This window comes from Leptodactylus fuscus, chromosome 5 (genome assembly GCF_031893055.1).
Source record: "Leptodactylus fuscus isolate aLepFus1 chromosome 5, aLepFus1.hap2, whole genome shotgun sequence".
Lineage (NCBI taxonomy): Eukaryota > Metazoa > Chordata > Amphibia > Anura > Leptodactylidae > Leptodactylus > Leptodactylus fuscus.
Window position 1 is genome coordinate 61021090 of NC_134269.1, and position 23290 is coordinate 61044379.

The window sequence follows — 23290 nt, forward strand, 5'->3', positions numbered from 1 at the left end:
AAAAATGCAGTTTTCAAACTTTGAAATTGCAAGCCTTTCAAATAGAAAGTCATACTACCCGAATTTTTTCATAAATATAATTAACCATGTCTCTGATTTATGTAGCAATCAAATTTTAAGCACCCTTTCATTTTTTTCAGATATTATAAGGCTTACAAGTCAAGCAGTAATTTTCCAAATTTTCAAGAAAATTTCCAAAACACATTTTTCAAGGGACCAGTTCAGTTCTGAAGGGAACTTGAAAGGCCTCTCTAATAAAACCCCCCAAAAGTCACCCCATTCTAAAAACTGCACTCCTGAAAGAATCTAAAACAGCAGTTAGAAAGTTTCTTAACCCTTTCAGCATTTCACAACAATTAAAACAAAATGGAGGTCAAATTTACATTTTTCAATTTCTGTCACTAATATATTCATTTAGCCCTAGAATTTACACATTTACTAAGGTTTAAAGGAGAAACTGCACCCCACATTTTGTTACACAATTTCTCCCGAACACGACAATACCCCATATGTGCTGGTACCCTAATGTACGGGCACACGGTCGCTCTCAGAGCGGATGGAGCACTAATTGGATTTTGTAGGCCAGATTTTGCTAGAATATTTTTCAGGCGCCATGCCCCGATTGCAAAGCCCCCAAGGTGCCAAAACAGTGGAAAACCCCAAAATGTCACCCCATTTTGGAAACTAGACCCCTCAAGGAATTTATCAAGGGGTATAGTGAGCACTTGGACCCTACAGGTGTTTCACAGATTTTTTTACCATTGAGATGTGAAAATGAAAAATTACTTTTTTTATAATAAAATGTCACTGTAGCCCCAAATTTTTCATCTTCACAAAGGGTTAAAGGAGAAACTGCACCCCACATTTTGTTACACAATTTCTCCTGAACACGACAATACCCCGTATGTGCTGGTACCCTAATGTACGGGCACACGGTCGCTCTCAGAACGGATGGAGCGCTAATTGGATTTTGTAGGCCAGATTTTACTAGAATACTTTTCAGGCACCATGTCCCTTTTGGAGAGCACCCAATGTGCCAAAACAGTGGAAACCCCCAAAATGTCACCCCATTTTGGAAACTATACCCCTCAAGGAATTTACCAAGGGGTTTAGTGAGCCCTTTGACCCTACAGGAGTGTAACAGAATTGGCCCAACAAAAGGAAAAGTGACATTTTTTGCTATAAAATGTAGCTTTAACCCCAAATTATGCATTTCCACAAGGGGTTAAAAAAGAAAATGCACCCCACAAATTGTCAAGCACTTTGCCCCAACTACAGAAATGCCCCACATGTGGATGTAAAGTGATGTATGGGCACACTGTAAAGTCCAGAGCTGAAGGATCGCTATTGGGATTTTGGAGGGCAAATTTAGCTGAAATCTGTTTCAGGCACCATGTTGCATTTGGAGAGCCCCTAAAGTGCTAGAACAGTGGAACCCCCCCCCCAAAAAAAAAAAAAAAAACGACCCCATTTTGAAAACTAGACAAGGAATTTATCAAGGGGTTTAGTGAGCACTTGGACCCTACAGGTGTTTCACAGATTTTTTTACCATTGAGATGTGAAAATGAAAAATTACTTTTTTTCCAATAAATCGTCCATTTAGCGCCATATTTTTAATTTTTGCAAGTAGTTAGAGAATTAAGAGCCCCCCACAGTTTGTTACACAATTTCCCCTGAACACGGCAATACCCCATATGGGATCATAATCTGCTGTATGGGTACATGTTGGGGCTCAGAATGGAAAGAGCGCTATATGGATTTTGGAGGGCATATATTGCTGGAATAGTTTTGAGGTGCCATGTCGCATTTGCTGAGCCCCTAAAGTATCAATACAATAGAAACCCCTCAATAGTGACCCCATTTTAGAAACTACACCCGTCAAGGAAAGTATCAAGTGGTATTATGATTTTGAGACTAAAAATGCTTCCCAAAAATTGAAATTTTTAAAGAAATATGCCATTTTGGTATCCAATGCATTGCACCCACTTTGTGTTGTCAGAGACCTGCACTCCTAAAACTATTAAGTGGGCCTTCCCGAGGGGCAAAAAAATTATATATGTGGGTGTAAACTGCTGCTTGGGCGCACAGCAGGGCTCAGAAGGGAAGGAGCACTGCGCTTTTTAGCTTTTGGGGTACAGATTTAGAGGGACTTCCTGGGCGCCATGTTGTTTTTGCAGAGCCCTGGAGGTGCCAGTAAACTGGAATTCCCCAAGAAGTGACCCCATTTTGTAGGGGAAATTTTAGAGTCTCTGCAAAAGTGCCATGGCATCCAAAAACCAAACCGTCTAAGTCTGTGCTCCAAAAACCAAATAACCTTCTTCCCTTCTGTGTCTGGCTGGGCCCTAATATCAGTTTATACCCACATATGACATTACGTACGTTATCCGGGGTACACCAGTGTCATATATGTGCCCTAATATCAGTTTATACTCACATATGACATTACCCCGGTTACACCAGTGTCATACATGTGGCATAAACTGCAGTTTGGGCACACAGCAGGGGGCAGAAGGGAAGGAGCGCGATGCGGCTTTTGGAGTACAGATTCAGATGTTTGGTATCTAGACGCCATGTCATGTTTGTAGAGCCTGTAAGGTACCAGAAAAGTGGATTCCCCAAAGGAGTGACCGCAGTTTGAAAACTGCACCCCTAAAAGAATTTATCAGGGGGTGTAGTGTAGTATTAGTATCCCGGACGTGACTGCACAGCGGATGGCGAAGAGGGAATATATAAGCGGTGCGGAGGACATTGCAGACACTAAATTCCCTACTATGTCCCAGTAGCTCCTATGATTGGGGGAGTCACACTGGGGTCACTTTGGGGGTCACTTCTGGTATATTTTCCCTCATAAGCTGTAAATATGGGGTGTCCCCTGATATTCGCTTGCACAGCTTATACATTCCCTGCCTGCCGCACCTAGTTGTGTTCTAATGATTTGGCGATTTTGCGTGATTTTGTCTTCACATTGGTAGAGGCTATATTTTCTTTATTTTTCTGCTGACGTGGCCATATAAGGGCTTGTTGTTTGCGGGATGCGATGTATTTTGTAATGACACCATCTTGGGGTGCCTAAAACTTACTGATTACATTTTATTAACTCTTTTTTTGCTGGATTTAAAAGAGAAAAAATCAATTCTGGTATTGAGTTTTACCTTTTACATTTTTCGCCATGCAGCGTACAGTATAAGTAATATGTGACCTTTATTCTGCGGGTTGGTACGGTTACGGCGATACCTCATTTATGTTATTTTTTTATGCGATACTAAGTCTGCAGAACAAAAACACATTTGGGGACATAAATCAGTGATTTTTGCATCGCCATCTTCTGAGAGGCGTAACATTTTTATTTTTCGCTTGACAGTGTTGGTTGAGGGCTTATTTTTTGCGGGACAACCTGTGCATTTTATTGGTACTATTTTGGGGTGCATATGACTTTTTGATCACTTTTTATAGCACATTTTGTAAGGTGAGATGGCGAAAAATCACTACTTCCGGCGGGTTTTTTCCGTTATTTTTTACCGCCGTTCACTGTGTACATTAAATATTGTTTCAGTTTTGTTGTACAGGTTGTTACGGACGCGACAATACCAAATATGTATTGTTTTTATTAATTTTTTGTGTTTTTTTTACATAATTCATTTTTTATAGAAAAAAGGGATTTTTGGGACTTTATAACTTTATTAATTGTTTTCAAATACTTTATTTTTTTTTTTACACTTTTTTTTTTACTTGTTCTTGTGTCCCTATGGGACACATGGATCAGTGAAGATTGCATCACTGATTCTCTACTCTAGACTGAGACACAGGCTGCAGTGACAGCCTGCACGTGTCTCACTCTAGACACAGGAAGTGAGCTGTGCGGACGGGACAGCTCACTTCCAGAAGACGCCGGGAGCATCACCAGGTAAGTGAGTGCTCAGGGCTGTCTGGGGTCACTAACCAGACCCCAGACTACGTATTACAGATACCGGCACCCCCCGATCTCGGTCCGGGGGGTGCCGGCGGGGGGGGAGAGATCGCGGCACCCTTTGTTTGCGGTGGTCATGTTTGACCATCGCAATCAAAGGGTTAAAACCTCCGATCGGTAAAAGTACCGACCGGAGGTTATGGAAAAGGGTGATAGCTGTCAGTAACAGCTATCACTCAGTTCCGATTCCGCCCGCTCAGCTAGTGAGCGGGTGGAATCACCATGACGTAGTATTACTTCATGGTGCGCAAAGTACCTCGCGTCCATGACGTAATAGTACGTCAAAGGTCGCTAAGGGGTTAAAGTCAAGGTTTATTTATTTTCCTGTGTTTTCTAAATAAACCAGTTTGCTGAACATTTTGTGTCCCTGTCTTGACTGTTTGGGTCTGCACCACTGCTTCTACCGAGCTAACTTCCCCACAATATATAAATACATATGTATATAATTCTGCATTATGTCTGTGGTTGAAACTATAGACTTTGTATTTGCTGCTGGATATATATGGCTTTTTAAATTATCAGGATTCTATATCTACACATATATAGCACTCGCTCGCTGTTATTCTCAGTTATCAGCCAGTATTGGAGTAATATTGGAATAATGGGCATTGCACTTATATTTTTAGTGGACGCTAGCTGCAACCTCCTCTTTTCTTTCAATGTCTTTACACTTTTTGATAACTGTGTGATCTATTTCATATATTAATAAAGTTTTGTTATTAATCTTTGAGACCTTGGTATATCATATTAGGTGAAATTTGTACTTCAGCTACAAGACATGCCACAGTAATACTAAAGCCATTGAAAGCCCCATGTTTGTGGACACCTACAGGCAAGGGCCTTGTGTGCCTGTATTTTCAATGATTTTCATTTACCACACTCCAACCTATCTTTTACACGTCCCCAAATGACAAAGGAGATAACCTGTAAATGTGCACAAAGCTCTCATCTGCTCTTTTCAAAGCAATTTACTTCTATAGTCTTTGAAAATATTTGTGAATCATTCTCAGGGCAAAAATCCATTTCTATCCAACATAGACATGGACAGAAATAGTGTGACAGTAATCTCGCAAACACATATTTCAAACTGCACAGTGTGTAACTTCATTTTATTTTTCATTGGCTCTTGTGACATTTATTAGATTATTCCAGCTATGAAACAGCTCAACATCCACATAATGTCCCTGGCTAAATTGCTTGTGGTCCAGGCTTGGAGGCTTTTAGAATAGGCAGGCATTTAATTACAAAGTACAGGCAGAATGATCTGCAGAAATATCCCGCAGCACAACGCAATCTCCATTTTTCACAACTGCAACTATGGCTCGCTTGTCAAGGTTGAAAACAGTAACTATGGTGATTGTTTCTAAGTGTGTCACCCAAACTTAAAGAATCACCTCTTTGCTTGCTTCAGGCCACATGACATTAATGACAGGTTGTGCTATTTGGAATGATTTTACCTGTCCTATATTCTATTTTAAGAAAATGCTGTAATGATGAACACCAGATATTGTCATTTTATTTTCTTCATTTTGCTATGTTATTTTATTTTTGATTCTTATGTTACATCTAATTCAATTCACATTTAAGACATTCTTTTAATATGAACTCAGAATGAAAATCTAGCTCATTATATTGTTGATCAATTCTTATGAAAGTCCATTAATATTAGATTGGTGGTGGTAACCTCTTTAACATTTACCTCTTACAGCTTTGTCTCATTTACTGTAATGGGACGATGCAGCAAAGCCAGGCTCCGCCACAGCTATGTATTCTGACATGTATGTAGAACGACCCATGTAAACAATGAAGAGCTCACAGTGCTCAAACAAATAACGTAGTACTTAAAGCATACGAACGTCAACAGTGCTGAGACTTGGACTACCATAGATCTTATATTTATAGTCTATGCTGATCCTGGAGAACCCCTTTAAGATCCCATGCTCATGACCGTAGTTGTCTTCAGTATATTGTCCACAATTAGATTATTTCAGCCATGAAATAGCCCAACATCCACATAATATTCCTGGTTAAATTGCTTTTGGTACAATCATTGAATCTTCATAAACGCCCATGTATTATCACAGGTCTGTGTAGGTGGTTGGGAGCCCATGGGCAACACTCAGGACAGGTCCTATTCCTGACTATTCTGAAACCCATGCTGACTACACCAAATGAATGGGTCCATGGCAGGCACAGCAGGCACATGGACCTCTGTATGCACGCATGTATTTATTATTATTATTATTATTATTATTATTATTATTATTATTAATAATAATAATTGTATTTATATGGCACCATCAATTCCATGTTACTGTACATTATTAAATTAATTCCATGGTGCTTTACATTTGAGGGTTTACATATGGTACATAAAATATACAAAACATATACAATACTAATAGTGACCAACTAGCACAGAGGGATAGAGGGCCCTGCCCGCAAAGGCTTACAATCTATGAGGGAAGAGGGATAGAGACAGAAGCCTACAGAAGCATGGAGCCTCATATGACTGTTTTTGCAGATCCATGATTGCAGATAACAGACTGATTCAGTGTGGCCGTGTGTTTTTATGGAATACGGATCTGTTTTTGTGCACTGTAAAAATCACTGTGATAGTCTGAATGCAACCTATTAAACATATCTGCAATTTATGTACGCATGCCATCCAACTTTATTATGGACAGCATCCTTTCATTTCAATGTATTTATTCAGACATCCATTTTTTTCTGAATGCATTTAGCTGAGAATAATATATATTTTTCTATTGCTGTAGATCATTATGAATTTTTTAGCAGATCCCGTGATCGATGCATGTAAACCACTATGGCTGTTTGCCTTCCCCTTCCTTTCTGCATTGTTTGTCAGGGAGGTAAAGGAATACGAAATCCATAATGCTTCTCCCTATGGCACTCGTGCTCCTTCTTGTACCGTGCTGACCCAGTCACATTGCGATTATGCAGCTGTCTCCTCCTTGGGAGGCTCTTAAGTTATTTGTGAAGGTCAAAAACCTGTCCGTGAATGGAATGTCTAATTTATTTCATAAGCTAAACTGTTTCTCTGACTGTTACACTTCCTCATGTTTTTTAACCAGGGAGGCAGCCCGGCATAATGAAATAGATTTTTAAATATTAATCTGACATTGAAGTCTCACAGATGCACGGAGGCTCAAATCAAGCCATTCCGAATAGACGAATACAATAAAACAAAAAAAAAACCTCGCGGAGCAGTTCCTTCGAGTGAATATTATTTCAATACATTTTAATTAAAGATAAATATTCAGTAAAGCATAGTCCCTCTTGATCCTCCTGCTTACTATGCCCATATTGATTACTCTATCTTCCAGACAACTGCTGAGAATATGGGAGGTAGTTGAGCCTGCAAATTGCACCCTTAAGAATGGCTGCCTAACCTTGTGATGTGCACTCTTCCAGATGAAATAAGAACGGGTGATAGCTTTGAATAAGAAGGGTATTTGAAGGATAACATATAAGAGGCTTTGTTCAATGGCTGACTTTATGAACCATAGAATATGCAATATTTATTAAGCAATGTATAACTCTACATGCAAGATACAGGTTATGTCTAAAAAATACATTTGCTTTTTCCTTTAGTGAGTTCTCATACATTAGTAAACCACACTGTGTCCAGTACATTCTGCTTTATTAGAAGGACAACAATGGTGGAGTAGAAAAATACTATAGGATGTTGATGGTTTTTGTATACTACAATTAAACGAAAAATACTTTTGGTTGGATTTAGAAATTTTACAACATACCTGTCATCTGGATCAATCTGAAAATATTCTACCAAAAAATTGTGGCATAAATATATTTGTGGCACACTATTCTTGTAGTCTAAAAGCTAGTACCTTGATAGATCCTGCCTCCTCATTAGAGTCAGTGGGTGTTTGCTGGTGACCATGTGGATTCCTCAGATGACAGATCTATAATAGCATCATGGCTTCCATTATAAACAAGCTCCATAGAAGAATGGCACAGAGGGATGATACTGAGGAACAGATCTGGCGCAAGACGCTTCCTTTCAGCAAACATGCTCCTCAAACACCGATCCCTGCCTTGCCCACCATACTGTCAATGTCTCTATCTCCCAGCCCGGCTGATTTATTAAAGCTCACACTAGTTTCCTGGCATGAGTTAGAATATAAACCTGCATCAGTTCCTACCTGGCATAGATTTACATCATGGTGCCAGAACCTTGGATTTATGAAGAGGCTGAAGCTCTGGTTCCCTGTGCCAGTTGGGCTATTTACGATACACCAGTCTTAATAAATGTGCCCTGTGTCTCTAGTATGTTCACTGTTGTTTCTATAAAATATAAATTTGATGTCTGATCAGGGTAAAAAAACCTTTCATTTCCAAAAGTCACATACAAGCACACAATGACCATGAAAAATACAGAATAGAATATCCAATAGATTTATATTCATTATTGTGTATTTATGTGTAGTCTTATATGCATGTCCCTGGCAATGAAGATGTTGAAGGCATTGATTCACTTACACTCTGCAAGTAGAATTATGTGGCGTTCACACTTGCACCTTGACCTGTCCGCCGCGATTCTGCCTAAATCCCTGGAAAAACTGCTTGGGAATGGCTTGCCATCGGTCAGTTTAAACACCCATTCATTTGAAAGGGTTTTTAAAGCAAACCGTTGGTCTCCACATGCAGCCTCTTCACCATGAAACCATTTTTTTTGCACAAACACAAACTCATATCTATCTATGTAATCTCTCTATATAACTATGTGATCTACCTCTATACAATGCATCATTAATATTGCTAGGCAGGTTACAGTCTTTTAATGGATACACAATGTATCAGGTATCTTTGTAAACTTTCTCTTCCTCAAGAGACAGAAACTGTATTTGTTGCTCTTGGAATGAAATTTACTTGACAGATAAGAAATTGTACAAAGAGCAGCGATCACAAAGCAAATGGTGTGAATCAAATAGGAGAAAGGTCACGACGTATACAGATTTATGGTGGCACAGGATCTTCAGTACAGTCTTCTTGAGTTAGACAGTTTTTGCTTTAAGTTTAAACATAATGTTAATGTCTGTGGATCTTCACAACCCCGTCATACATGTCAGAATGGTTATAAAAAAAAGCAAGTCATCCATTGGCATCTTATCCAAAAATGCAATCCGTTTATTGGAATCATTTCCATACACCATGTATTGGCCCAGGCATTTCAGAAAGTCTTCTTCATAGTGCTACATGTGATGGATGGATTTGGCTCCAATAGACTGGATCTATTCTTGCACTCTCTCTCTCTCCCTCTCTACATCCATATAGTAGCACAATAAATCTCCATTGCTTAAAGCGCCAGCATTGTATTCAGTTACAATTTATTCAGTTACAATTTATTTTGTTACTTGACTGTGTACCGCCTGTTCAGCAGAACGATTCTCGACATCTTTCTCTGACCCCTTCCATCAATGAGTTGTTACAGTCACAGGATCCCCTGTAGCTTGATGTTTTTCCTCAATTACACTATTCTTGGTAGGCTTTTCACGCTATTGTATTAAAAAGCTCATACAAAGGTGTCAGTATTTACAATACTGGTCCCAGTTGGTCTAATAACAATGCTCAGATTGTTTGAGTTTTCCTTTCTAATATGGATTTTCACTGAAACTGATCCACAAAAAGTTTACTCACTTGTTTTTGCGCTGGACCCTGGAATATGTCTAATGTCCATATAGGAAAGATCCAATCTCAAAAGTATACATCAGACCTAACAAAGACCTGCAATAGCTTAAAAGAGTATTCCCATTTGGGACATTTAAGATAAGATAAGATAATCCTTTAATAGTCCCACAGTGGGGAAATTTCAGTATGTTTCAGCTGCATAGTAATACAGATACAGGATAATACACAGTAAATATTTCAGAAGTAGTAGACACACATATGCTGAGAAAGATATACTAGGAGTCCATAGCAGCTTAGGAACAGAGAAGAAAGAAGGAGGACATTCATAATCATTAGTTCTCTGTGCGGAGTCATCTTCGCTTGGTCTGATGTAGATTATACAGCCTGGTCGCGGTTGGAAGGAAGGACTTGCGATAGCGCTCCTTCTCACACTTGGGGTGAAGCAGACGGTCGCTTACACTGCTGCCAAGTCCCATCAGGGTCCCATACATGGGGTGGGATTTGTTCTCCCGCATGGAGGTCACCACAGACAGTATCCTTCTGTCACCCACCACCTGTACTGGGTCCAAGGGGCTCCCCAGGACAGAGCTGGCCCTCCTGATCAGCCTGTCAAGCCTATTTCTGTCCCTAGCGTCCATGAATTGAAAAAATCCAGCATCTATTCCTTTGTATAAAACGTAACTTTTATTATGAAAAAGTTTTCCGGAGCATGAGCCGCTCCATAAAATCAAATACAAGTATGCATGATGGCAGAGATGAAATGACGTCTGACTGACGCGTTTCGGGGCGTTATTGTAGCCCCTTAATCATAGTCTATTTCTGTCCCTGGTTGATATACTGCTCCCCCAGCAGGCTACACCGAAAAAGATGGCTGAGGCAACCACAGAGTTGAAGAAGGCCCTAAGAAGTGGCCCCTGGACTCCGAAGGCCCTCAGCCTCCTGAGCAGGTAGAGTCTGCTGTGGCCCTTTCTGTGCAGCGCCTCCAGGTGATCAGCCCAGTCTAGTTTATTATTGAGGAGCACACCCAGATACTTATAGGTCCTGACTATCTCAATGCATGTCCCCTGGATCTCCACCGGGGTCGGAGCACCTCTCCGTTTACTAAGGTCCACCACCATCTCCTTGGTCTTCCCAAAATTAATCCTGAGCTGGTTCTGCTGGCACCATTCAACAAAATCTCTATTTAAGTCTCTGTATTCCCTATCGTCGCCATCAGTGATAAGGCCGACTATAGCAGAGTCATCGGAGTACTTCTGTAAGTAACAGCTGGAGGAGTTGTGCCTAAAGTCAGCAGTGTACAGTGTGAAGAGAAATGGGGCAAGAACTGTACCTTGTGGTGCCCCCGTACTACAGATCACAGTGTCAGACACACAGTCCTGGGCTCTCACATACTGAGGGCGGTTTGTCAGGTAGTCTAGGATCCAGTTGGACAGGTGATGGTCCACACCACCAAGGTTCAGCTTCTCCCTCAGTAGCTCTGGTTGAATGGTGTTGAACGCACTGGAGAAATCAAAGAACATTATGGCATATTCGTGGAATCCTACCTCTAGAAAGAGTACTTTCCAAAAACCGCAGTTGTGAAGTGGGATTTGGAGTCCCCTAATCTTGATAAATGGGGATATTTGATAAATGTGGCAAATAAGAATCCCCTTTTAGTCATTGCAGTAATTGCTGTGTGTAGACTTCATCTACATTGGATTCCTTTGTCTTATACTTATCACAATGATGTCATGAGGATTACATTAAGATCATTTGATGTCTCCACAGATTTTATAGTGGTGGTTCATTTTTTCCTTTCTTCTTCATAAAAGTTTAGTCTCCTTTAAAGGCTTCTTTAAGTGAAAATTTTGTTATAGGAACATTTTTGATGCACATCCTAACTCTTTTAGGCAGTCAATACACACACATATTTTAAATGTGACCCAAATTCCCAATAATAGCTATGTCTTAAATAGTATAAATTATACTTAAGAATTAGTAATGTTTCACAATCCGTAAAACACTAGGCAGATGCTGAAAATCTCATTGACTGCTGAAGGAGAAATATTCATTGTAGCAAATCTGGCACATTGGGCCCGCCCCCAGTGCACTTGAGGCTGATTTGCATATCCATAAAGAAGATAATACTCATTGCATTGCTTCTTTGGTTTGTATGTTTCTGTTCCTATTATTGGTTTGGGAAGCAATGTAGATCATACAGACTCAATTTCATCTTTTTATACCGCCCGCCCCAATCTATACATACAGATCGTCTGTTCCTATCACAATTATTTTGTCACAAATTGTGCCCTATTTATCTGTGCAGTCACAGCCAGAAAAACTAAAGAACTTGCAAAGATTCTCTGCTAGTTCTTAATATTCCATTTTTACTGCAATAAAAGGACCTACCGCTGTTCCTTCTAAAATGTTAAATGCACATTACAAATATAGCACAAAGCATCTTTTAAAAGATGTGAAAGAAAGCTCTTCAATTCCTTAAGTCATCTGAAAGGAATAGCAAATTGTTCTGCTTTATTTATACTTTCATGTATCTGTGAATATTTAGCATGGGATTAAAGAAGAGAGAAGCCCACATCATGTCAAGTAAAACCTTAAAGAAGGTTCTCACATTTATTGAGATCCTAAAAAAACATTTTTGAAGGAAACCGCAGACGTGACTGTTACTTCGGAAATCTTTAAAAAAAAAGACATGAAAATTCTACGGGGTTTATTAATAGCTCGAATGCACTTTTAGTGAACCTACAAACCTGCATTATATATTGAAAAAAAAATACTAATTCTCTCCTATAATATTATGTGAGTCTCTTCTTGTTATCAGCAGGATCTAGTTTTACAGGCTTGGATAGAATTGCAAATCTTCAATGGCTGTCTTGCAGAACTGTCAGCAGACTAGGCTGCTGCTCGGAGTAGTGTATTGTATAGTCAGTGAATGGGACACGGGTTTTTGACTGTTTTACAAAGAATTCATAGTCTGCACAGTGACTCCACTTTGACTCCAACAAGCTGCTTTGCTGTTTTTGTCACAAATCTCTTGCTGTAAAAACAGAATTCTCTTTTTAGGTTTACTAAAGAGGAACACATACGTTAAACCATATCGCTTGGCCACCTACAGTGCAGACAGTCATTACTGAGTTAAACCTAGAAAATAGAAATCTTTCCAATGCCATCTTACCCATCAGAAAAAAAGGTAATGGTTTTTACACACTGGATCTAAGTCCCACTTTTGACTAGGACACACAGATGGCTAGTGAATGGAGAAGACACCACATTTGTGAAACTCCGTTCACTTGTAAGGGAGTTATGGAGATCCTCATTGATGACATACTGTAGGTGTAGGTTCTAAACATTGATGGCATATATTCTTACTATGAGTTAGAAATACTGATTTAAACATGTTAAAATGGTATCTATGGGGTTGTCCAAGACACAACAATAATGAGTACCGATGATCTATTCAGAGGATGGTGGTCTGTGGAGAGTGTGGTGGTCTGAAACCCAGACCCAACACTGATCATTTAATATGGCTGCTGGAAACCAAGATATAGAAACCAGGAGTAATTGGGCTTCAGCGGTGACATGGGCATAGCGAGCGTCATGGCACTTGGTGGGCCGATGTGATCACAATTGGCCCAATCACTGGCTTCAGCAATGACTCTGGTGCATGATGTCAAAGGAGAGCACCAGACCCTACAAGTAGGCCAAAAAGAAGGTAAGTCACTTCCCCTGTGCCTCCACCTATTATAGTCTGAAGTCTGAAGAGACCCCAGAGTATAATGCGGTAAATATTTTAGTTCACCCAAGGTAAATCTCCATTTGTTTGCTTCATATAAAATACCAAACAATTTGGAATATTCAGGTCGGACCCAGGTCTGTAAGAGTTGGTTTGTCCATTTCTAGTACCGATCTGAAAAAAAACAAAACACCATGATATAAAATTGGTAGATTGCCCAAACCATTGCTTTGTGTTACATTATATAGTTGGATACTGTATGTGTAGGCTGTCCTAGGCGTCCTGATTTTGTTCATGGTACACTGCCTAAATGGTACACTGGTATAACCTGTGGTTGTTCTGTATTTTAGATGTTATGCGGTTTTATGCAGTATTAACATATAAGTAACTTATGTAAAATATAAAACCCTTTAGAAATGTTATCTGTTAAAGTAAATGAAGCAGTTTAATCCAATTAATGTCAAGTGTTACATCAGTAAGATGTCATATATAGGCCTTTAATGCATTGTTACATTGTAAAGAAAGGCACTTTAATGGGCTCATTTAACAATTGCTATTTATGCCTAGTAATTATAGCTTTTATTAACATTCCATGTTCAAGCACAGAAACAAAAAGTAAAGGTATCTGTAAGCAATGAAATAGCACAAATGGAGTAAAACACATTTTATCAAGTTCCTATTATTAAAGTGACACATATGAATTGTACTTAAAGGGGTTGTGTCATCAGGGCAACCCCTGTTTATGTAGCAGCTCCCTCGCTGATGAGTAAATGAATAGGATCCCCCAACAAACAGCTGCTACAAAATCCCCATAACTCGCTGTAAGCCGTATATACTGTAAACTCCTACAGAAACATAGTAGCACTGTTTTATAGTGGTATTTTCACTAGCTTCTGCTTTACCACCTGGTAGGACACATGTAAAGATTTCTACTTCTTCTGTATTTCCCTACCTTTCTTCCTGTCTCAATATTCCCCAAACTGTACAGTGCCAGTGGCCATCATGAATTTTGTAAGTGATGGGAATTGTTGGTGCTTTATGTGTCTATATGTAACTACCCAGTGGTTGTGGTTAAAGCCTATTGAGGGATTTTCTAGTGTTGTAGCAGCCATGTGTACTTCCTTACCTTTCCTCTTGCCTCTACATACTGGAAGGGGGCAGCTTTGAGCAAAAAAACTATATTTTCACAGTACTCTGGTGGGAGTTTTTATGTTGCAATCTGTGTCTTGTGTGGAAAGTGATGGATATCATGTGTCGGATGCTTATGATGACAGTACTACAGTGCAGGCTCTTTTTCCTGCCTCTATTCTTCCTGCTATGTATACCATAGTGATTACACTTTGCCTATCACTTGCCGTAATCCGTACTCTGTAAGTAGAACATAAGGCCATAGATCATTGGGGGCATTTTAACAGTTCTTTGGTGATTTACTCTAAATGGGGCTGGTGTTTTAGCCTAAATTACAAGAGGAATGCAGCCCTTTAAGCTATACTGATCTGGCTGATGTGGCGTCTCTGGAATCTCGGCTTTAGCATCATGGCTGCTCCCAAATGTGTGTACACAGTGATCAGGAAGGCAAGGGCGCCCTAGGCTGGGTTCACACGAGAGTTTTTTGGACCAAATTTTGAAGCGGTGCCCGCCTCAGAATTCGGTCCAAAAAAACAACTAGCCACGACTGGAAGCTGGTGCAGTGCAACAGCATCCAGTCACGGTATTCCACTCTGGATCAGGCCCAAATGACTGGGCCTAGTCGGGAAGGAGTGTTGCGAGGAATCTGCTGCGGAATTTGCCAGACCAGAAAAACCCTATATGAACCCGGCCTTATGGGTGCTCCTGCTATAGTAACAGCTTGCACCCCATTCCTACAGCTGCATGATTTTTCACAGCTACTTAACATTAGAACGTCATACATATATATTCTCAGAGTTAAGTGTAAACCTCCTAGACCTTTATATTGCCGACAGGCAGTCCAGGACTACTTAAAAAAACTTTAAGTGTTTTTCCAAATGACCAGACCAATAAAGTATTTACAAATGTACTTTACATTTTACCTAGAGTTTATCTATGGGGTGTAGATATTATCTACATCAGAGATTAGCTTTAGATATAGAAGACATCAGCTATGCATTTGTATCTCTTTTATCCCCAATATGAATCGTGTAATGGTTAAGTTAATCATTCTTATTGTATAAAATATCCATATATAAGGCTTTCTGCTTCACTGAAATATTAAGTCTTTATATTAAAGAACACCTATCAAAAACATCTTCTAGTCATTAAATTGACAGATTCTCATCCCATCTACAATTGCACGAAATTACATTGCTAATACATATTGCATGTGGTAATAAGGCCAGGTTCCTAGGTAGATTTATTGAGACAGTGTTACGGTGTCAGAGTGAATCTTCCAATCTCCATAGACTGTGTATATAATCTTTATGCTCTGTACAGCTCTAATTCAGGATTAACTTCATGGCTCATCTATTTAACAGATTACTTACACATTTGTTGTAAAGTCGTTCTGAGTCATCCTGGTGGCGCTTCATTAAAGTTTTTCTTTGATTAAACTACTCTATTAGATTAGCAACTCTTACCGAAAGTGTTATAAATGTGAAATCCTGATAATATGTTTATTCTGTAACTACTGTTTGCAGCTGTGAGTGGTTCTTGTTTCGATGGGACTCCATAAGACTTAAAGACTTAAAGGACTTGTTTGTTTTTTTGAAGCAAGCCAACATTGGTTTGGAAAATACTACTGTGGGCCTTTATAGATGAGGGAAGTGGGTGTTGTATGTTGCACTTGTGGGTGGATATGTGGTATTATGTACAAGCTCCTAATAAAGTTGCATAAAATGATAATGAAGGTAACTTGCTTCTATTGACTTACATGAAAGAGTCTGGATTGGGTCACTGTTATGCATCTAAAGTGAGAGCGCTTCAATAATTGTTCTCCAGCCATTTATTTTGTGGGTTCTTATAATGTAATTCGATATCCCTTTTACATTGAAATTTGGCCATTTTGAATTTATGTTAAATGATAAGAAACAGTAGGCAAAGACTCAGTAGTCAGGTATCATTACAGGGTCAAAAAGATTCATATAGCGGTGTCAGTAACATATAGGTATAACAGTTCAGACAAGTACTAAGAGGGGTGCCCATGTACCCTGCTCTGTGCAGAGATGGTTCTGGTAAAAATAAAAAAGAAACAGCACCGCGCAGTACCGAGTGCATGCATTACCACTAAAGCGGCATTCACACTTGTGTCCGGTGTCTACCCTGTGCCTCTCCGCCATCGGAGAGGCACAGGATAAGGACGGATAAGGACCAGGATACCACACAAATCTTGCTCAGAAATAGTATTGTGAAAATAATCCACACTTAGCAAAGACATCTTGAAATGCAATCCTTTATTATGAAACCTCAGACGCAACGCGTTTTGGAACCCCAAGCCAATCCATGCCTAACTATTGTACACTTGATAAAGCGACCATTCAGGGTCCCGAAACATGCTGTGTGTGAATTTTCATAATAAAGGATTTCAATTGAAGACGTCTTTGGTAAGTGTGAATTATTTTCACCATACTATTTCTATTGCAAGACTTGTGTAGCATCCTGGTCCTTATCCATCCCTGTGTAGAGATGGATCATTTCTTACATTTCCCCTCTGCTGGTGAGATTTGTATATTTAACAATATTTTTGCACACTCGTATACTATACGTGTCTGTGAGGCTGTTATGGGCTCCAGCCTTTCAAGGCTTTCAAGCCTTAACCAAATTCAGGCTAAGATTTAACCTAAGAGTATAAAAATGTGCACCTGGATACCCCTTCCTGTATTACTGGTGAGTCCGACCAGTTATATTAATGGGATGGTGACACTGCCATATTTTTGACTTAGAATACTAATAAAAGTGATGTTTTTATAGGATGTTTTTAAGTCCTTGTTATTTATGGTTATAATATTGTGCAACGATTTTAATTAGAGATCAGATAAGGGATTAATAAAGTCACAATGTACCACATCTATACATGGAAACAATTAATGTCACGGGTGCCAACAATGATGGAACTTTATGGTATGTTTTGTCAATACAGAATATACATTGGTTTTCTTTGTCTCAAGTATCTGTCTGCTACGGTCTACGCTTTATAGGTTAAGGATTGTGATAACATTTAGATTCAGCACATACTGGACAATTTCATTTACATTTATTACATTTCAGTTTGCCTCTGGGGGAGCTGCTTCTTGTGATATGGAAAGCAAGTATCTAATAATTACTTTGCTGACTTAATAAATATGTCATGGAAATTACATCCACAAGAGTCCTTTTTGCAATTCCCTTGTACATACATCAAGTCATGTTGTGACTGGTGTTGTGTAATGTTTGTTCTGTCTCTTTTAACTCTTGAGTTTACTAGTGGACTGAAAGCCTGAATGTATAGAGCTAGATTGTGTTGGAGTCTCTATTCCAGATGCATCAAAAATACTGGACAAGCACATTCTGTGCCACTATGGCTATCAAAACGATTAACATCATGCCAGAAACATAGTGGACCCCATTATAGTCAATAGGGTGAAATGAATGGAAGTAGTCTAATGGATCCATCTCTGACTTGCCCTCCGTTTTTTTTGTTTGTTTGTTTCTTTTACGGAACAAAAAAAATCAGAAAACGTCAATGCAAATGTGAACAGAGCCATATATAAATGCACGGCCGCAAACTAGCGCGGCGCAAACGATCCCCGCTCCCATTGAAATGAATGGGAGCATGTACGGCACGCAAAGGGTCACGCGGCGTACACGTGCCAAATCTCGCGGGACGTTACACCGTGTGAACGAGCCCTAACATAGCAATATGTCCATCCAGATCCAGGTTATCTAAAGAAAATTTTCTTTATTTTCAGCACGATTGCTGTATTATTCTAAAGTTGGTGGGGTCCAATTCCTGGTAATCCAATGATCAACTATTCTAAGAGACTGCTGCTTTTTGAAGAGTGCTGCTGCCATTACACTAGATATGAAGCACAGCACCGTATACTATGTTGTAGCTGTACTTGGTATTGCAGTTCTGATCTGCAGCAAGAATATGTAGCCAGTGAACATCAATGGCCTTAAAGATAGTGGAGTTTGCTGTTGGTGCTGAGGTCAGCAATATCATAGTTTTGGAAAACTGCTTTTGCTTTAGGATAAGGCTGCATGGCTGTTGTGAAAATGCAGCAGAAATTTAAATACGCTGCATTTCATAGTACTGGAAAAGTGAATGAAATTGTGTAATCTCATCCACGTATTGCAGAAAAAGACAAGTATAGAAATGCAATGTTTTAAAAAACATGCACATTTTGGAAAAATGCAGTGTATTATTTTACCAGCTGAAACACGCATAACCTTATATGGGGTGAAGAAGGTAAAAATGACAATGCAGAGAAAGAGCAGTGAAAAATCCAAGCAATATAGCTGTTTCTTTTTATTCCATTGCATATCCACATAACTGTATAAACACTGACTTGAAGTGTGAGGCAATCCTTAAATAAATAAATAGCAACACTCCTCTGATATTTTTAATTTAAGGGTAAGTTCACACAGCTTTTTTTGGATCAGAACCTGAGGCGGAGGCTGCCTCAGGTTCCGGTCCAAAAAACAGGTAGCCGCAACTGGATGCTGGTGCACGGCATCCAGTCTCGCACTCCTCTCCGGATTAGGCCCAATGAATGGCACTAGTTGGGAGGAGGGAGTGTCTTGACGCTGAATAGCGAGGCGAAACGGCCTGAAGAATGAGCATCTCGCTTCTATTTCCAGAAACAAGCCGGTTCCCGGAAAAAACACTTGAGCGGCTCCCATTGATTTCTATGAGAGCTGTCTTTTTGGTCAGGATATTGGCGAGGAGTTTGTATGTTCTCCCTGTGTTTGCGTGGATTTTCTCCCCTACTCCAAAGACATACTGATAGGGAGAAATGTAGATTGTGAGCCCTAGATCGGGCGCACAATCTACATAAAAAAAAATAAAAAATGCACTAACGTCTGAATAAATGCATTGTAATGAATAGATATATGGTATTGGCAAAAAGTGCGGGTGCCATATGTATGTAAAATGAGAACATGTGAATAAGACCTTAGAAATTTATGGTATTTCCATAGACTATGACATGTCATATATGCCTTGTAAATGTAGGTATTACTGAGCTGCATTTGGAACTCCCAAGGAAGCAAATAGAGAAAGCCCCACGATTGGTCAATAACAGTGCCGGTGGCAGCATTGGGGACCTGGGAATGACAATTCTGGAGATAAGTGAATGTTGTATAGGTGGGACCCCCGCCTATCAGACATTCCTAGCATATTATGTGCAAACATCTACAATGAGAATACTCCTAGAAGGGGATTGTAACCACGCTGTGTCGGATGGCAGCGCATGCCAGATGCTGGTTGTATATCATTTAGATAATTGAACCAATTGTCCTTTAAACTTTTAAGCAGTAATTGGGATTGACATACTTTTATCTCCTTGAAGAAGAGAATTAAAACTTGCATATTCAATTAAAGTACTTAAAGATTTATTTGTAGCTTCCAATTGTGGTCACAATTGTATATGATGAATGCACAATAACGAATAGAGCGGGGTCTGAAATGTTTAACAATTTGCAGAATTTAGTGTAATATCTTGCAGTGCTGAAGGTAGGATACATTCTGCTCCATGCTTAAGTAATTACACAGTATAATTACTTAATCCCTTTGTTGTGCTGGAAATGGGTTGATATCTGAAAAGCTTAATCATGTGTTCACCACTAATACATGTTGTGCTTTTATTTACAGCGGTACTGAAACCGACGACGAGCCACCGTGTGAAGAAGACATCAACTACAACACCGATAGCTGTTCAGATCAGGAGGCCGTAGAGCTCGATGCCAAACCTGAAGATACACTGTCAGAGGAAGTTCACAGATCAAGGAACCAATCTCCAACATCTAATACAAAGGAGGAAACTTTCTCCAACAAGTATAACGGATCCACAAGAAAGTCCCTCACAGTGTCCCCAAAGCAATATGGATGCTCTCCAGAGGCTTCTGCCTCCCTATGTGAGCAGGGTTTTGAGAATACCAACAAAACACCAATGGGTCATTGTCTGTATTAACACACAAGGGATGTGATATTGTAGCACTTAGATAACATGAATGGAAACTTAGTTTTTATTAACCAAAATACTACTAGAAACTTGTGTTGTACTTTATATACACCAAGATGTTTAGGAACATATAGGAAGACAGGAAAGGAAAGTCAGTATTCAGTGTTTTAGGTCTCATGTCATGAGTTCAAGATAGGACTGTACGAAGGGTATCTGGCTCTAGTGCTCACATGTGAAAATGGTACTGTATGTAGACAATTGGACCCAGGGATACATTGAACAGAAACTGCAAGTTAAAGATTTTAAAAAAAATTCTGTTCAATGTTTTTTGGTTTGTGAAATATTATGCTGTATAGTATATGTAAAGTACGTCAAGGTCAAAAGCACTTTATGAGATGGGCAGAAATAAGGGTAAGCAGTGAGGCGGACAGAGATAAAAAGGAAACTACAGAAACTGACAGACAAGCAGATAAGCAAGGAGAAGCTTCAGTCTCATCCCACTGGGGCCAGTCTGCATAACTCCTGCGTCAGCAGAGAATAAGCCACATTTAATTGAACCCTACAAATTGTACAGTGCTGTGGAATATGTTGGCGCTATATAAATAAAATTTATTATTATTATTATTAGCCTGGGGGAATGCATATCAGCTGATAGTTGGCAAACATTTCCTTTTATTATTTACGCCAGATTTCTGGTATAAGGCTAAGGGCCCCTTCACACGGCGTAAGCGCTCGGCTCATTCCGAGCCGTACATGCGGGCGCTTCAAAACACATCCCATTCAATTCAATGGGAGCACGCGTGAAGCCGGCTTTATGCGCGCGCCCATTGAAGTGAATGGGATGTGTTTTGAAGCGCCCGCATGTACGGCTCGGAATGAGCCGAGCGCTTACGCCGTGTGAAGAGGCTCTAAAGCCTGCAAAGTGAATGAAATTCTGACAAATCCCATCCACACATTACAGAAAAAAATCCACTGCTGCAGAAAGTTAATTCTACCTATGGAAACATTCATATTTCCCCAATAGATTTGTTAAAGTAAGAAAATCTGTAAAGAAAAATTCTGCAAAAAGGCAATGAAAAATGGTGTGGATAAAAATGTGATGCGTTTCAGCTGCATATCTTTTTAGTAGAGTGTTCTGGCTTTTTTTCACTATTTGGGGCATTAGCCTATATGATAACAGGGCTGATGGCAATTTCCTCGTGAATGGCCTTAACACAACCCCTTTTCGGGGAGTGGCAAGGACAGAGTAGAAATGAAAAAAGTTTAAATTCTTTTGCGCAAAAAATTAAGACTGGCGAACAAGGCATAATAAATCTTCCACATGTTGTGCTTGTTAATTCTGCTTTGGGGCATTGACATCTTTAAAAAGGCTATTCAGGCACCGTAAATGTTATATTAAACTACCCCCCCCATTTTAAAATAATAACCTAAAAAAGAATGTGCTCTACTTACCAAACGTGCACCCTGGGCGGGCATTCAGGGTGTGTCTTCATCTTCATCCCCGCCTCTTCTTCCTTCGATGTCTTCGGGTCCCGTCCTCCTCCGGCGCTCGCGAGCAGACACTGATATAAAAAAAATAGCCTGGGCGCATGCGCAATAGCCATAGAAGAAGCCGCATGCTACTGCGCATGCGCCCAGGCTATTTTTTTTATATCAGTGTCCGTTCGCGAGAGCCGGAGGAGGACGGGACCGGAGGACATCGGAGGAAGAAGAGGCGGCAATGAAGATGAAGACACACCCTGAATACCCGCTCAGCATGCACGTTCGGTAAGTAGAGCACATTCTTTTTTAGGTTATTATTTTAAAATAGGGGGGGGGTAGTTTAATATAACATTTACGGTGCCTGAATAGCCTTTTTAAAGGCTATTCACGCATATGTGGGGCTCTATCAGCATGATTTTGCTGATAGAGCCCCCTGCTCCTGCATCTCCTTGAACAGGGAGACTGATACTCATGGCTCTGTGTTTGGGAGCCAGCAGTACAAGAGCAAACCCTGCTCACTGCTTATTGTGCTCTGCAGAGACCAGGAGCGCGTGCACTCTGTCAGAGCCTATGACCAGCAGGTAGGAAGAGGGGCTGGTGATGTTAGAGGGCTTTGAGGGAGATTTCAATCATGCCCAGGATGAATAATTAGCAAGCAGTGTGACTAGTCTGGAACTGCTCTCCGCCCACATGACTACTTAGGTTAATTTGCATATGACTTTTTATGTGTTCAAACATTTATAACATCACTTTACTGCAACAGATAGATTACATAGGGCAGCAATGGAAAAGGGATCACTTCATCCTGCACATAATGGAAAAACCTGATAGGTTCCCATTAAAATAAAAACTTGCTAAACCAACTTCCCAACTTCAGTACTGTACATTATAGGGTGGTTAAATTCAAGATGTATATGTGACGTGATCAATGGTTGTAATGATATTCATGATTCTGCTGCCTAAGTGTACAAAGAACACTTTAAGGCTTTGTTCACATCTGCCTTCTTTGCAGATTCCATTTTTTTTTTTTTTTTTTTTTAATTAGAAAAATATCCCTGCATGCAGCACTATTTATCCCTTCAAAACAATGGATACCGGGGCCACACGATGGCTCAGTGGTTAGCACTGCAGCCTTGCAGCGCTGGAGTCCTGGTGTTCAAATCCCGCCAAGGGCAAAAAAACATCTGCAAGGAGTTTGTATGTTCTCCCCATGTTTGCATGGATTTCCATCCCATATTCCAAAAAAAGACATACTGATAGGGAAAAATGTACATTGTGAGCTCTATATGGGGCTCACAATCTACATTAAAAAACAAACAAACA

At 39.9% G+C, this 23290-nt stretch overlaps 1 protein-coding gene across 1 annotated transcript in view; it reads left to right on the plus strand.

Annotated features, from left to right (window-relative positions):
* The window catches only part of AGBL1 (AGBL carboxypeptidase 1), a 543682-nt gene extending 522479 nt beyond the window's left edge, over positions 1 to 21203 (plus strand). Inside the window, exon 23 of the mRNA XM_075273295.1 lies at positions 20176 to 21203. Coding sequence (XP_075129396.1) covers positions 20176 to 20494 — 319 coding nt within the window. The 3' untranslated portion in view covers positions 20495 to 21203. The remainder of the gene's footprint in view (positions 1 to 20175) is intronic.
* Positions 21204 to 23290: the final 2087 nt, after the last annotated feature.